Source organism: Arachis stenosperma, chromosome 10 (assembly GCF_014773155.1).
Source record: "Arachis stenosperma cultivar V10309 chromosome 10, arast.V10309.gnm1.PFL2, whole genome shotgun sequence".
Classification (NCBI taxonomy): Eukaryota; Viridiplantae; Streptophyta; class Magnoliopsida; order Fabales; family Fabaceae; genus Arachis; species Arachis stenosperma.
The window spans coordinates 120,345,759-120,360,283 of NC_080386.1; the positions used below are offsets into that span (position 1 = coordinate 120,345,759).

The 14,525-nt window shown below is 38.1% G+C and overlaps 1 protein-coding gene across 1 annotated transcript; it reads right to left on the reverse strand.

Annotated features, from left to right (window-relative positions):
* Positions 1-775: 775 nt before the first annotated feature.
* Positions 776-4,503, reverse strand: LOC130956176 (protein XRI1-like). Its single transcript, XM_057883217.1, has 9 exons — positions 4,222-4,503; positions 3,088-3,152; positions 2,893-3,003; positions 2,629-2,774; positions 2,060-2,126; positions 1,840-1,954; positions 1,713-1,753; positions 1,510-1,602; positions 776-1,337 (listed from the first exon to the last, which is right to left on the reverse strand). The coding sequence occupies exons 1-9, from the start codon at positions 4,251-4,253 to the stop codon at positions 1,063-1,065; spliced, it is 945 nt and encodes a 314-aa protein (XP_057739200.1). The 5' UTR covers positions 4,254-4,503; the 3' UTR covers positions 776-1,062.
* Between the last annotated feature and the right edge of the window lie 10,022 nt (positions 4,504-14,525).

Here is a 14,525-nt window from a genome sequence, read left to right on the forward strand (position 1 = left end):
ATGTACTAAGTACTAAAAATGAACCCTTTAAATATTGTGTGGGTGTGTAGTAATATTTATAATTGAGTGTTGTCCAATCCATATGACCCAAAAAAAAAAAAAAATTGAAGCTCCCATGGTGTCTTCCTTTAGTTCTTTGCATATGACTCCTACTCTTGTTCTATCTCTCGCCAACTCTGCTCCTCCTTTGGTACAATAACCATGTTTTTCTAAGGCAATAAAAATCATATATAAATCTTCCTCATTGCTCCAGTACCTCTTTGGCTCTTTCGTTCTTATTTTCGGCAATAAGTAGATGACATCATTATCAATGGTAGATTTACCCGCCATAAAACCAAAGATATTGTTAAATAATGTTAGGTGAATGATCATAAATTCTTGAAATATATAGCACACCACTATTTTTACATTTTTAAACCATAAAATCATCATATTCCTAATTAATTCGATTTTTAATTTAAATTTGGATAAAAATAAATTTTAGAAAACACATTAAATATATTATAAAATTACACATATTTATCAAATTCTATACTTTTATAAGAACAGAAATAATATGATAAGTCAGTTATTTATAATTCAATTCAAACGTAATACTCCATATTCAAACAAAGTATGCAAAAGGAATCATTGCACACATTAAACGAGTTAGATTTATCATACAACAATACAAACAGAAAATAATTTACCTTTTGAAAATATACATATAAGAGACAGAACATATAACAAAGATATACCGGTGCATAAGTTTAGCAGTTTCAGAAACAAGACCATATACTAAATCTGTATGTATCAAATTACAAAAGCCAAGGGCAAGCTTAGTAACATTGTCAACTCAACAGCTGGGGACTAACATTTCAGATTTACATAAATCATTTACCAAATTAACAGCTAGAAGAAGATGAAGTAAGACTGCACTACAAGAAAATAAACACTAAGGCGGTGTAATATAAGTGGTAATAAGAACAAAACATTGCAGTACCAACTTCTAAAATCCGGCAGCTATATATTACACAGAAAATAAACTCAACTAGTACCATTAATAGATGAGCCAAAAAAAAGTTAGCCTTTGGTTCGCATAATCGTGATGCTACCTTTTCCCCCTTCCGTGCGAATCTTTGTTTTGTTAACGACAGGCTTCCCCGAGAAGGCTGATTTGGGATAAGCTGACGGATCTTCATTGCTTTGCTTTGATTTTGAAGACGGCGGAGTCTGAATGCGCTGATTTATTTCCTTCAATGTTACATCTCCATGAGCACCACTAGGCTTAACAAAAGTAAATGGATAGACCACAGAAGAAGCCAACTTTGGCGGTGTCTGTATAAACGATTTCCTACCTAAACATGAAAAATGGGTCTAAATTTGTTATCAAATCAAAAAACTTCATCTTATTAACTATATGTAGAGCCCATTTTTGGGATTGAATGCAGCTATTTATAATGACCTTACTAACAAGAAATCAATAAAATTAAACCAGAAAGTGACACTACATCAAGAAGAAAGTTGAACCTTTGAAGATAATATTTTTGGAGGTTCGAGTGACCTGCTGCTTCTGCTGCTGAACCACATTTTGTTCGGAAGATGCCGTGATGTCAACCAACTCTGAAAGAAGATGAATTTTTTGTTTGAGAAAATACTATTCAAATAGAAAAGAACAAAATCAAGGAAGAAGCAACATCCTTCTAACGGGGAGGGGAAAAAATGCCATCTACCTGCAATATCAATCTGAATATCCTCTGCCCCTGAAAAGTTCCTGAAATCAAACAACATAGTCATCAGAATCAGATGACTTTGTATAACCAACTATATGTGAAAAATCAGTCATCCATAGAAGCATACAAATCATCGGGACTGAATTGCATCTCGGTATCATTAAGGCATTCTGCTAGCCAACCTTCAGTGGACTCAAGGTCTTCATAACCAGACGATGACGATGCATTTCCTAATGCATATTCTATGACGGTTGGGAAAACATGAGCCTTTAGAAATTTATCTAAGCCATTATACCAGGAAAAGAAATACAATGAAAAGACGGGATAAAATCTTGCAAGAGGAAAACCTGATGATAAACCAGGAACCCATTGTGACACTTCAGGAAAAGCATCCATGATCAAGTCCTCCTTCCCCTATATATGTGCAACGAAGTAACAGTCAGCAAATCAACAACTTCATTAATCACTTTGTCTCATTGGGATTAGCATACCCTACTAGATATAAGTGACAAGCAATCTCGAACTGCTGAACAGTAACCCAAAACACAAACTCTCCTTTATTGAGGGATGGAATATCCTTAACCGCGAAGAGGACTCATTGAAGCAGAATATATCACCAAATATAATACTTTAAAGAAGACATCAAGATTTGAACCAAATGGCTCATTAATAGCTAATATACAAGGGGTTTCAACAGAAACTAGCCTTAACATAAGATAGGGATAAAATAACACAAAACTCATGAAACTGAACACATGTAACATGCATTCATTTTCTGTTCAACAACATAATGGTAATATATCACAGAATTTACTTAAGACAGATTCAAATAGTTTTTGTATGATATCTTCATATTTTTACTACTGTCTAACATATTAGGAGTGTGAAAATTTATTGGAAAGCTAGAAGCACCAACATTTGATTTAAAATATGGCAAAGACATCTCTTCCTTGGAAAGAGAATGATCCCTCTCCTGGCCATTGAATTGTAGCATCCGCCGCCTCTTGACTTGAGAAGAAGTCTCCCTCCCCTCCTCTACTTCTTTTTGTACATCATCCGAAACTGAAATCCAATATTTCCTTGAATCAAACCAGGATAGTTCATAACAACAATTTCTAAAGCAAAAAGAACAATCTAACAAGATGCAAACATCGACAAGACATCAAATGAACTGCCTTACCACTATTGTCAACATTGTATACCAAATCACCACATGCCTTAACTGGTGTAGTTTCATCTTCAAACATGTAGGAAATATCTTCATTTTGGAGCACACCATTCCATGGCTCTTCTGAAATATATTGAAGAAAAAAAAAATCAGGCATTACATGTGTAATCGTGTAAAAAAATCAATTAACATCAAAGTAAGACTTACCAAAATTGGAAGTTTTTTGGAGATCATGATCCTCCCTATGCCAATTCCATGGTTCTTTAGCACCACTATGATAGAACAGAAAGTAAGTGCAATTGTCATGACATGCCATTGATGTAAGATAATAACCCATGGACAAATATATATATATAAGTTCGACCTATAAAATTCACAAACAACAACAACAACAAAGTCTTATCCCACATGGATTAAACTGTCATTGTGCTCTATCATGAATCACGATTAGGGTGAGCACATGGATCTCCTTTGAATGTAAAGAAATAAAGAATCAACAAGAAGAATTGAATCAACCCCTCCCCACACCCCCAACTTCAGACATTATCAAATTCAGCTACAGAAAAGCAAAGATTAAATATATTGCAAACTAAGTACTAATTAGCACTCCAAAGATTGCCCAGTGTGTTGGTTGCAGACATTATCAAAAAAGATTAAATACATTGCAAACTGAACTACCGAAGTACTAATTACCACACCATAGACCAAACCAAGCACTGTAAATTGTAAAATAAAACATTAGATTCTAAAGCAAAAGACATTTATAATGTTTAAAATTTATTTAAAATTTAAAGAAACATGCAGTCTCCCATTTTCATTTATAATGTTTAAAAGTTTATTTAAAAACTTATGAATTTGTAGTTGTATATGTTCTTGGAGCACACATTAAGCGTGCTCAAGGAGCAAGAGCATGCAAGTACTTCTCAGAAACCATAGCACGAGCTTAGGAAAAAAAAAACCAAAAAAATAATTAAAAAAATTGAAATTCTTCATCCATGAAATTTGACAGAAAACCAAACAACCTAATCTGAGATGGTGGAAATCAGAGAGCCAGAATGCAACAGCACCATATATTTAGCAGATAATGCACGAAACAACAGCAAGATGAAGTGAAAAATAAAATAATAAATTTTTTTATAAAATTCCCAATTTCTTTTCTTAAACAAAACAACACAAAAAGAATAGCAAAAAAAGGAAACATATATCAGAACAAGCACCTCGAAAAACATAAATGTGCTTCTCCAAACAACTCAATCGCGCCCAAAAATAAAACCCTCACCTTAAAAGAATGTCGAAGCTGAAAATAAAATAAAGTAAGACAAAATAGAGAGAGAGATTTACTTGTCGTCGTCGGTGTTGTTGTTATAATCCATTTCAAGGGCAAGAAGCAGGGAGTCAAGTTTCCAGTCACAACTGATCAGCGTTTTTTCTTTTTATATATTTTCTAGAAAAAGACAGTGGAAAATAGAAAAGAGAAGTAACCGTTACAGAGAATAGAGAGATCGGTTCCCTGTTGTGACTTGAGAGGCTATGACCTATATATACATGGGAGAAACTGACCCGAGCATGACCAGAAAATACAGGTTTAATTATTTACGTGTCATATTGGGGGCTTATTTTTTTTAATATGGAGAGTATAGTGGTGTTTTGAATGGACATCTTTGGTGTATTTGCATATTGGTGAATATGTGCAGCATGAACACGTGAGGGGAGTGCTAACATAGCACGCAGAGGGTGAGTTGGCAACACGTGGGAGGCGTGTTGGGGACATAGCAACGTGTGATTCGAGGCACTTCTAATATTTGGAGCGTGTTGATGACGTGGCGAAGTGTAATTGGAAGGCAGCTTTAACACGTGGGGGCGTGTTGTTGACGTGTCACTTTGTATGCAATACATAGTGGGCGTGTTGAGTGCTTTGCCTGTATAAGGCCAAGTTCGATACCAGTTCATTGCGGAAAAAAGAATTGTTTGAGTGTGTTTCTGGTGTGATGGAGGGTACTGCAAATTTGGTAGTGTATCACAACGGTGAGATTATACGGAATATTCATGAGAAAGTGAGGTTTGTGTGTCAGAATCCGTTTTCGTTTGTGGTTCCATGCACCATGACGTTCGTAGAGTTTCAGAACGGTCTCTATCAAAGCATGGAGAACGGTATGTTGAGAAGAGTGAGCAGTATTCTGTATCGAAATCCGTTTATAGTTTTTTGTGGTTTAATACAATTTGATATTATGCCGATCATTGACGAAGTGAGTATGCAGAATATATTTCAAATTTATTGGCAGACTCGGGTGCAAAAGCCACAAATTGAGCTATATGCTGAGTTTGAGAATGTTGAGGCAGATGGGATTCAAAATGGTTCAGATATAGAGAATGACAGAACTGCAGTGTATGAAGGAATGAACAGTGACGGCGAAGAGGAATTCGAAGTCACTTATGAAGCTGGAGATGAAGACGAGGATGATGATGTGGGAGTTGAGGCAGCAGCTGAGAATGTAGTGGTTCCTGGTACACGAAATCGTGATACACAACTTCGTGCAGCTGACCAGCAAGTGCGCTGGGTCGTCCAAGTAATACCTTACGTGAGTAAGGGTCAATCCCACGGAAATTGTCGGTTTGAAGCAAGTTATGGTCATCTTGTAAATCTCAGTCAGGCGGATTCAAATGGTTATGGAATTTTGATAATTAAAAGATAAATAAACATAAAATAAAGATAGAGATACTTATGTAATTCATTGGTGGGAAATTCAGATAAGCGTATGGAGATGCGTTATTCCTTCTGAATCTTTGCTTTCCTACTGTCTTCATTCAATCATTCATACTCCTTTCCATGGCAAGCTGTATGTTGGGGATCACCGTTGTCAATGGCTACCTCCCGTCCTCTCAGTGAAAATGGTCCTCTACGGTTTCTGTATGGCTAATCAACTATCGGATTTCTCATCTCGGATGAAAAATACCAGGCACAGCTACCGCATGGCTAATCAACTGTCGGTTCTCGATCGTGTCGGAATAAGATCCAATGATCCTTTTGCGCACTGTCACTGCGCCCCACAGTCGCAAGTTTAAAGCTCGTCACAGTCATCCCTTCCCAAATCCTACTCGGAATACCACAGACAAGGTTTAGACTTTTCGGATCTCAGGAATGCTGCCAATTGATTCTAGCCTATACCACAAAGATCCTAATCTCAGATTCAGATGCCCAATTGTCAGAGGGGAAACGATGTGAATCGTTGATTAGGGATCGAAGAGATATGCATTCAAGCTTGTTTTCATGTAGAATGGAAGTGTTTGTCAGGCACGCGTTCATAAGTGAGAATGGTGATGAGTGTCACTTGATCATCACATTCATCATGTTCTTGTGTGCGAATGAATATCTTGGAATAAGAATAGACTTGAATTGAATAGAAGAATAATAGTACTTTGCATTAATACTTGAGAAACAGCAGAGCTCCACACCTTAATCTATGAGGTGTAGAAACTCCACCGTTGAAAATACATAAGTGATTAAGGTCCAGGCATGGACGAATGGCCAGCCTCCCTAAAAGTATAAGATAGCATAAAACTGATCAAAGATGATCTAAGGATAATCCAAAGATGTGAGTACAATAGTAAAAAGTCCTATTTATACTAAACTAGTTCCTAGGATTACAGAAATAAGTAAATGATGCAGAAATCCACTTCCGGGCCCACTTGGTGTATGCTTGGGCTGAGCATTGAAGCTTTCATTTATATAGACTTTTTTTGGAGTTAAACGCCAGTTTTTATGCCAGTTTGGGCGTTTAGCTCCAGCTTTTATCCTGTTTCTGGCGTTTAACGCCAGAATAGGACAGGAAGTTGGCGTTTGAACGCCAGTTTGCATCATCAAAACTCGGACAAAGTATGAACTATTATATATTGCTGGAAAGCCCAAGATGTCTACTTTCCAACGCAATTAAGAGTGCGCCATTTGAGTTTTTGTAGCTCCAAAAAATCCATTTCGAGTGCAAGGAGGTCAGAATCCAACAGCATCTGCAGTCCTTTTTCAGCCTCTGAATCAGATTTTTGCTTAGGTCCCTCAATTTCAGCCAGAAAATACCTGAAATCATAGAAAAACACACAAACTCATAGTAAAGTCCAGAAATGTGAATTTTGCTTAAAAACTAACAAAAATATACTAAAAACTAACTAAATTATACTAAAAACTACCTAAAAACAATGCCAAAAAGCGTATAAATTATCCGCTCATCACAACACTAAACTTAAATTGTTGCTTGTCCCCAAGCAAATGAAAACAAAATAGGATAAAAAGAAGAGAATATACAATGAATCTCACAATATCAATGAAACTTAGTCCCAATTAGATGAGCAGGGCTATTAGCTTTTTGCTTTTGAACAGTTTTGGCATCTCACTTTATCCTTTGAAATTCAGAATGATTGGCATCTATAGGAACTCAGAATTTTTGATAGTGTTATTGATTCTCCTAGTTCAGTATATTGATTCTTGAACACAGCTACTTTATGAGTCTTGGCCGTGACCCTAAGCACTTTGTTTTCCAGTATTACCACCGGATACATAAATGCCACAGACACAAAACTGGGTGAACCTTTTTAGATTGTGACTTAGCTTTGCTAAAGTCCCCAATTAGAGGTGTCCAGAGTTCTTAAGCACACTCTTTTTATTTTGGATCACGACTTTAACCACTCAGTCTCAAGCTTTTCACTTGGACCTTCATGCCACAAGCACATGGTTAGGGACAGCTTGATTTAGCCGCTTAGGCCAGGATTTTATTCCTTTAGGCCCTCCTATCCATTAATGCTCAAAGCCTTGGATCCTCTTTACCCTTGCCTTTTGGTTTAAAGGGCTATTGGCTTTTTCTGCTTGCTTTTTCTTTTTCTTTTTCTTTTTATTTTGCCATTTTTTTCACTACTTTTTCTTGCTTCAAGAATTAATTTCATGATCTTTCAGATTATCAATAACATTTCTCTTTGTTCATCATTCTTTCAAGAGCCAACAATTTTAACATTCATAAACTTCACTATAAAAAATATGCACTGTTCAAGCATTCATTCAAAAAACAGAAAGTATTGCCACCACATCAAAATAATTAAACTAATTTCAAGATAAAATTTGAAATCCAAGTACTTCTTGTTCTTTTGTAATTAGGCACATTTTTCATTTAAGAGAGGTGAAGGATTCATGGAATTATTCATAGCTTTAAGGCATAGACACTAGACACTAATAATCATGTAGTAAAGACACAAAACATAGTAAAACATAAAGCTCAAAGTCGAAAGCAGAAAGACAAATAGACAAGGAGATTAAGGAACGGATCCACCTTAGTGAGGGTGGCATCTTCTTCCTCTTGAAGAACCAATGGTGCTTTTGAGCTCCTCTATGTCTCTTCTTTGCCTTTGTTGCTCCTCCCTCATGGTTCTTTGGTCTTCTCTAATTTTCTGGAGAATGATGGAGTGCTCTTGGTGCTCCACCCTTAGTTAGTCCATGTTGTAACTCAAGCCTTCCAAAGAGGTGTTGAGTTGCTCCCAATAGTTGTGTGGAGAAAAATGCATCCCTTGAGGCATCTCAGTAATTTCTTGATGAGAAACTTCCTCAAGCTCTTGTTGAGGTCCATGAGTGGGCTCTCTTATTTGTTCCATCCTCTTTTTAGTGATGGGCTTGTCCTCTTCAATGAGGATGTCTTCCTCTATGACAATTCTAGCTAAACTGCATAGGTGACAAATGAAATGAGGAAAGGCTAACCTTGCCAAAGTGGAGGACTTGTCAGCCACCTTGTAGAGTTCTAGAGGTATGATCTCATGAACTTCCACTTCCTCTCCAATCATGATACTATGGATCATGATGGCCCGATCCACAGTTACTTCGGATCGGTTGATAGTAGGAATGATAGAGTGTTGGATGAACTCTAACCATCCTCTAGCCACAGGCTTAAGGTCTGATCTTCTCAATTAAACCGGCTTGCCTCTTGAGTCTCTTTTCCATTGAGCTCCTTCCACACGTATGTCCATGAGGACTTGGTCCAACCTTTGATCAAAGTTGACCCTTCTAGTGTAGGGGCGTGCGTTTTCTTGCATCATTGGCAAGTTGAACGCCAACCTTACATTTTCCGGACTGAAATCTAAGTATTTTCCCCGAACCATTGTAAGCCAATTCTTTGGATTCGGGTTCATACTTTGATCATGGTTCCTAGTGATCCATGCAAGGTTGTCAAACTCGCGAGTCTAAGTAAACTCGTGGAGCTGACCTAGACTCGACTCGTGAGTTAACTCGTAGACTTGTACGAGTTCACCTGTTATGATATATATATATATATATATATATATATATATATATATCATACATAATGTATATTTACTCAATTTTAACCCTTCAAAATTAATAATATTAATCTTAAAGCACATAATAAATTAAAATAATAGCATACATTATAACAAATACTTTAAAATACACATTCAAATCCTCTATAATTATTCTTATACAAATATAATATAGAACACACAAAATTAAAAATTCTAAATCTGTAATACTAAATCATTAATTAAACATTGAACAATATCAAATAATCAAATTAACTCTAATCAAAATAATTAATTACTAATCAGCCATGAATGGATGAACCATCTGGCCATTTAACATAAGTGATAAGCAACAGGCTAAAATTAGAAGTAATAAAATTTAAAAATAAAAAAAAAACTAAATCAAGAAGCAAAGGCTCAAAGAAAGGGCAAAAGGCATACAAAAAATAGATGATACAGAAAAAAAGAAGGGGCAAAGTCCTAACAACAGCAGATCGAAGACAAGGGTAGAGCAAGCAGCGGTGGTGAGGGTGCAGCAACAGCACGAAATGACGGCAATAAATAGTCATGGATTTCACGACGGTGTAAGCCAGAGCAGAGATAGGACTGTAGGAAAAGTAGTCGAACTCGTGAGTGGTGATAGCACGGTGGAATTGCGGATAGTAGAGATGTGAAGAAATACAAAGAAGAGGGCAACATAGATAAAATTCACAAAGACAATGGCGCAAATCAGAGCAGAGGTAGCAGACGCAGTCGAACAACGCCAGCTCGACGGAAAATGGCAACTGCGGCATAACATTGAGAAAGTGAGACTTGAGAGAAACGACGCAGATGAGTGAGTTGTGACTGAGTTTTCTTTCATTCTTTGTGAGTGTTATCGTAACCCTAATAAAAAAAAGTGTTTTTTTGTTTTCAAAATGACGCTTTTTTGAGAAAAAATGAAGAAAAACACAAACTCACTAACTCAGTCATAGACTCACGAGTTTGTCCGAGTTTGACTGAGTCTAGCCGAGTTAACTCAGAATAGAGTCTATGCCCGAATCAACTCGATTTCATATCTAAACCCGTAAACCCGTACGAGTTTACGAGTTAACTCGAGAGTTTAACAACAATGGATCCATGCATTGGCATAGAATTTTTGAACCATTAAGATTCTGACTTGTTGAATGGGGTTGGTGAGAACTTGCCAACCTCTTCTTCGGATCTCATGTCGGATCTCCAGATACTCATTCCTTTTGAGCATGAAAGGGACCTCAGGGATTACCTTCTTCTTGGCCACAACTTCATAGAAGTGGTCTTGATGGACCTTTGAGATGAATCTCTCCATCTCCCATGACTCGGAGGTGGAAGCTTTTGCCTTCCCTTTCCTCTTTCTAGAGGTTTCTCCAGCCTTAGGTGCCATAAATGGTTATGGAAAAACAAAAAGCGAAGCTTTTACCACACCAAACTTAAAAGGTTTGCTCGTCCTCGAGCAAAAGAAGAAAGAAAGAAGGGGAAGAAGAAGAGAATGGAGGAGATGGAAGGAGAGAGTGAATTCGGCCAAGGGGGTATAAGGTGTTTGTGAGGTGTGAAATTGAAGGAGGGAAGAGGGGTTTATATAGGAGTGGGGGGAAGGTTATGTTCGTGTATTTGGGGTTGGGTTTTGGGAGGGAAAGGATTTTGAATTTGGAGGTAGGTGGGATTTTTGGGGAAGAGATATGGATGTGATTGGTGAGGGGTATTTGGGGAAGAGATATGGAGGTGATTGGTGAAGGGTATTTGGGGAAGAGTTTTATGAAAAGGTGGGAGGGAGAGAGAATGAGTTGAGGTTGGTGGGGATCCTGTGGGGTCCACAGATCCTAAGGGGTCAAGGACTTCTCATCCTTGCTCCATTTAGGCGTGCAAAACACCCTTAGAGTGCAATTCTGGCGTTAAACGCCAGGTTGCTGCCTGTTTCTGGCGTTAAACGCCAGCTTTTATACCTTTCCTGGCGTTTAATGCCAAGCTGTAGCCTGTTTCTGGCGTTAAACGCTAGTCTGGTGCCTTGTTCTGGCATTAAACGCCAGTCTGGTGCCATGTTCTGGCGTTAAACGCCCAGAATGGTGCCAGACTGGGCGTTTAACGTCCATTCTGCTACTCTTACTGGCGTTTAAACGCCAGAAAGTTCTTCCTCCACGGTGTACTATTTTTTTAATGCTATTTTTAAATTTGCTTTGATTATTGCAGTTGTTTTTGTGACTCCACATGATCATCAACCTAAAGAAAACATAAAATAATAATGAAAAATAGAAATTTAACATAGAAAAATAAAAATTGGGTTGCCTCCCAATAAGCGCTTCTTTAATGTCAATAGCTTGACAGTGGACTCTCATGGAGCCTCACAGATAATCAGAGCATGGTTGTGGCCTCTCAACACCAAACTTAGAGTTTGGTTGTGGCCTCCCAATACCAAACTTAGAGTTTGGTTGTGGCCTCCCAACACCAAACTTATAATTTGAATGTGGGGGCTTTGGTTGACTCTGTATTGAGAGAAGCTTTTCATGCTTCTTCTCCATGTGTACAGAAGGAGAACTTTGAGTCTTGAATACAAGGTAGTCCTCATTCAATTGAAGGACCAATTCTCCTCTGTCAACATTAATCACAACTTTTGCTGTGGCTAGGAAAGGTCTGCCAAGGATGATGGATTCATCCTCATTCTTCCCAGTGTCTAGGATTATGAAATCAGCAGGGATGTAAAGGCCTTCAACCTTCACTAGCACATCCTCTACTAGTCCATAAGCCTATTTCATTGATTTGTCTACCATCTCTAGTGAGATTCTTGCAGCTTGTACCTCAAAGATTCCTAGTTTCTCCATTATAGAGAGTGGCATGAGGTTAATACCTAACCCTAGGTCACATAGAGCCTTCTCAAAGGTCATGGTGTCTATGGTACAGGGTATTAAGAATTTACCAGGATCCTATTTCTTTTGAGGTAAAGTTTGCTGAACCCAGGTATTCAGTTCATTAATGAGCAATGGAGGTTCATCCTCCCAAGTCTCATTACCAAATAGCTTGGCATTCAGCTTCATGATTGCTCCTAAATACTGGGCAACTCGCCCTTCAGGAATGTCTTCATCTTCTTCAGAAGATGAATAGTCATTAGAGCTCATAAATGGTAAAAGGAAGTTCAATGGAATCTCTATGGTCTCTGTATGAGTCTCGGATTCCTTTGGTTCCTTATTGGGGTACTCCTTAATGGCCAGTGGACGTTCCCTGAGGTCTTCCTCACTGGGAATCACTGCCTTTTCACTCTCTCCAGGTTCGACCATGTTGGTCACGGTTATGGCCTTGCACTCTCTTTTAGGATTCTCTTCTGTATTGCTTGGGAGAGTGCTAGGAGGAGTTTCAGTAACTCTTTTACTCAGCTGACCCACTTGTGCCTCCAAATTTCTGATGGAGGACCTTGTTTCATTTATGAAACTGAGAGTGGCCTTAGATAGATCAGAGACTATATTTGCTAAGCTAGATGGATTCTGCTCAAAATTCTCTGTCTGTTGCTGAGAGGATGATGGAAAAGGCTTGCCATTACTAAACCTGTTTCTTCCACCATTATTATTGTTAAAGCCTTGTTGAGGCTTTTGTTGATCCTTCCATGAGAAATTTGGATGATTTCTCCATGACGGATTATAGGTATTTCCATAGGCTTCACCCATGTAATTCACCTCTGCCATTGCAGGGTTCTCAGGATCATAAGCTTCTTCTTTAGAAGATGCTTCTTTGGTACTGTTGGATGCAGCTTGCAATCCATTCAGACTCTGAGAAATCATATTGACTTGTTGATTCAACATTTTGTTCTGAGCCAATATGGCATTTAGAGCATCAATTTCAAGAACTCCTTTCTTCTGAGGCGTCCCATTATTCACAGGATTCCTTTCAGAGGTGTATATGAACTGGTTATTTGCAACCATTTCAATGAGTTCCTGAGCTTCTGCAGGCATTTTCTTCAGGTGAATAGATCCACCTGCAGAATGGTCCAATGATATTTTAGACAATTCAGACAGACCATCATAGAATATATCTGGATGGTCCATTCTGAGAGCATGTCAGAAGGACACTTTTTGGTCAGTTGCTTGTATCTTTCCCAAGCTTCATAGAGGGATTCACCTTCTTTCTGCCTGAAGGTTTGAACATCCACTCTAAGCTTGCTCAGCTTTTGAGGAGGAAAGAATTTAGCTAAGAAAGCCGTGACCAGCTTATCCCAAGAGTTCAGGCTATCTTTAGGCTGAGAGTCCAACCATATTCTAGCTCTGTCTCTTACAGCAAAAGGAAAAAGCATAAGCTTGTAGACCTCGGGATCAACTCCATTGGTCTTAACAGTATCACAGATCTGCAAGAATTCAGTTAAGAACTCGTGCACGAAATTGTGATCATCAATGGCGCCATCAACATGGTACGCTCAATTGCAGTCTCAACTCTTTATCACAACTTCGCACAACTAACTAGCAAGTGCACTGGGTCATCCAAGTAATAAACCTTATGCGAGTAAGGGTCGATCCCACGGAGATTGTTGGTATGAAGCAAGCTATGGTCATCTTGTAAATCTCAGTCAGGCAGATTCAAATGGTTATAAAGGATTGATAATTAAAAGATAAATAAAACATAAAATAAAGATAGTGATACTTATGCAATTCATTGGTGAGAATTTCAGATAAGCGTATGGAGATGCTTTGTCCCTTCCGTCTCTCTGCTTTCTGATGAGCGGATAATTTATACGCTTTTTGGCATTGTTTTTAGTATGTTTTTAGTATATTTTAGTTAGTTTTTATTATATTTTTATTAGTTTTTAGTTAAAATTCACTTTTCTGGACTTTACTATGAGTTTGTGTGTTTTTCTGTGATTTCAGGTATTTTCTGGCTGAAATTGAGGGTCCTGAGCAAAAATCTGATTCAGAGACTGAAAAGGACTGCAGATGCTGTTGGATTCTGACCTCCCTGCAATCGAAATGGATTTTCTGGAGCTACAGAAGCCCAATTGGCGCGCTCTCAACGGCGTTGGAAAGTAGACATCCTGGGCTTTCCAGCAATGTATAATAGTCCATACTTTGCCCGAGATTTGATGGCCCAAATCGGCGTTGCAAATCAGCTTCAGAATTCCCGGCGTTTAACGCCGGAACTGGCACAAAAATTGGAGTTAAACGCCCAAACTGGCATAAAAGCTGGCGTTTAACTCCAGAAAAAGTCTCTACACATGAAAGCTTCAATGCTCAGCCCAAGCACACACCAAGTGGACTCCGGAAGTGGATTTTTACGTCATTTACTCATTTATGTATACCCTAGGTTACTAGTTCACTATTAATAGGACCTTTTGACATTGTATCATGACATCATGACACTTTACA

Bases quoted from the DNA above. Each gene is read 5' to 3' on its own strand.
- LOC130956176 (XM_057883217.1), bottom strand. From the start codon at position 4,253: ATGGATTATAACAACAACACCGACGACGACAA. The intron at 1,754-1,839 runs GTATGCTTCTAT...GTTTGATTTCAG, and splicing joins CAATTCAGTCCCGATGATTT to GAACTTTTCAGGGGCAGAGG. The intron at 1,338-1,509 runs GTTCAACTTTCT...TTTCATGTTTAG, and splicing joins CAAAAATATTATCTTCAAAG to GTAGGAAATCGTTTATACAG.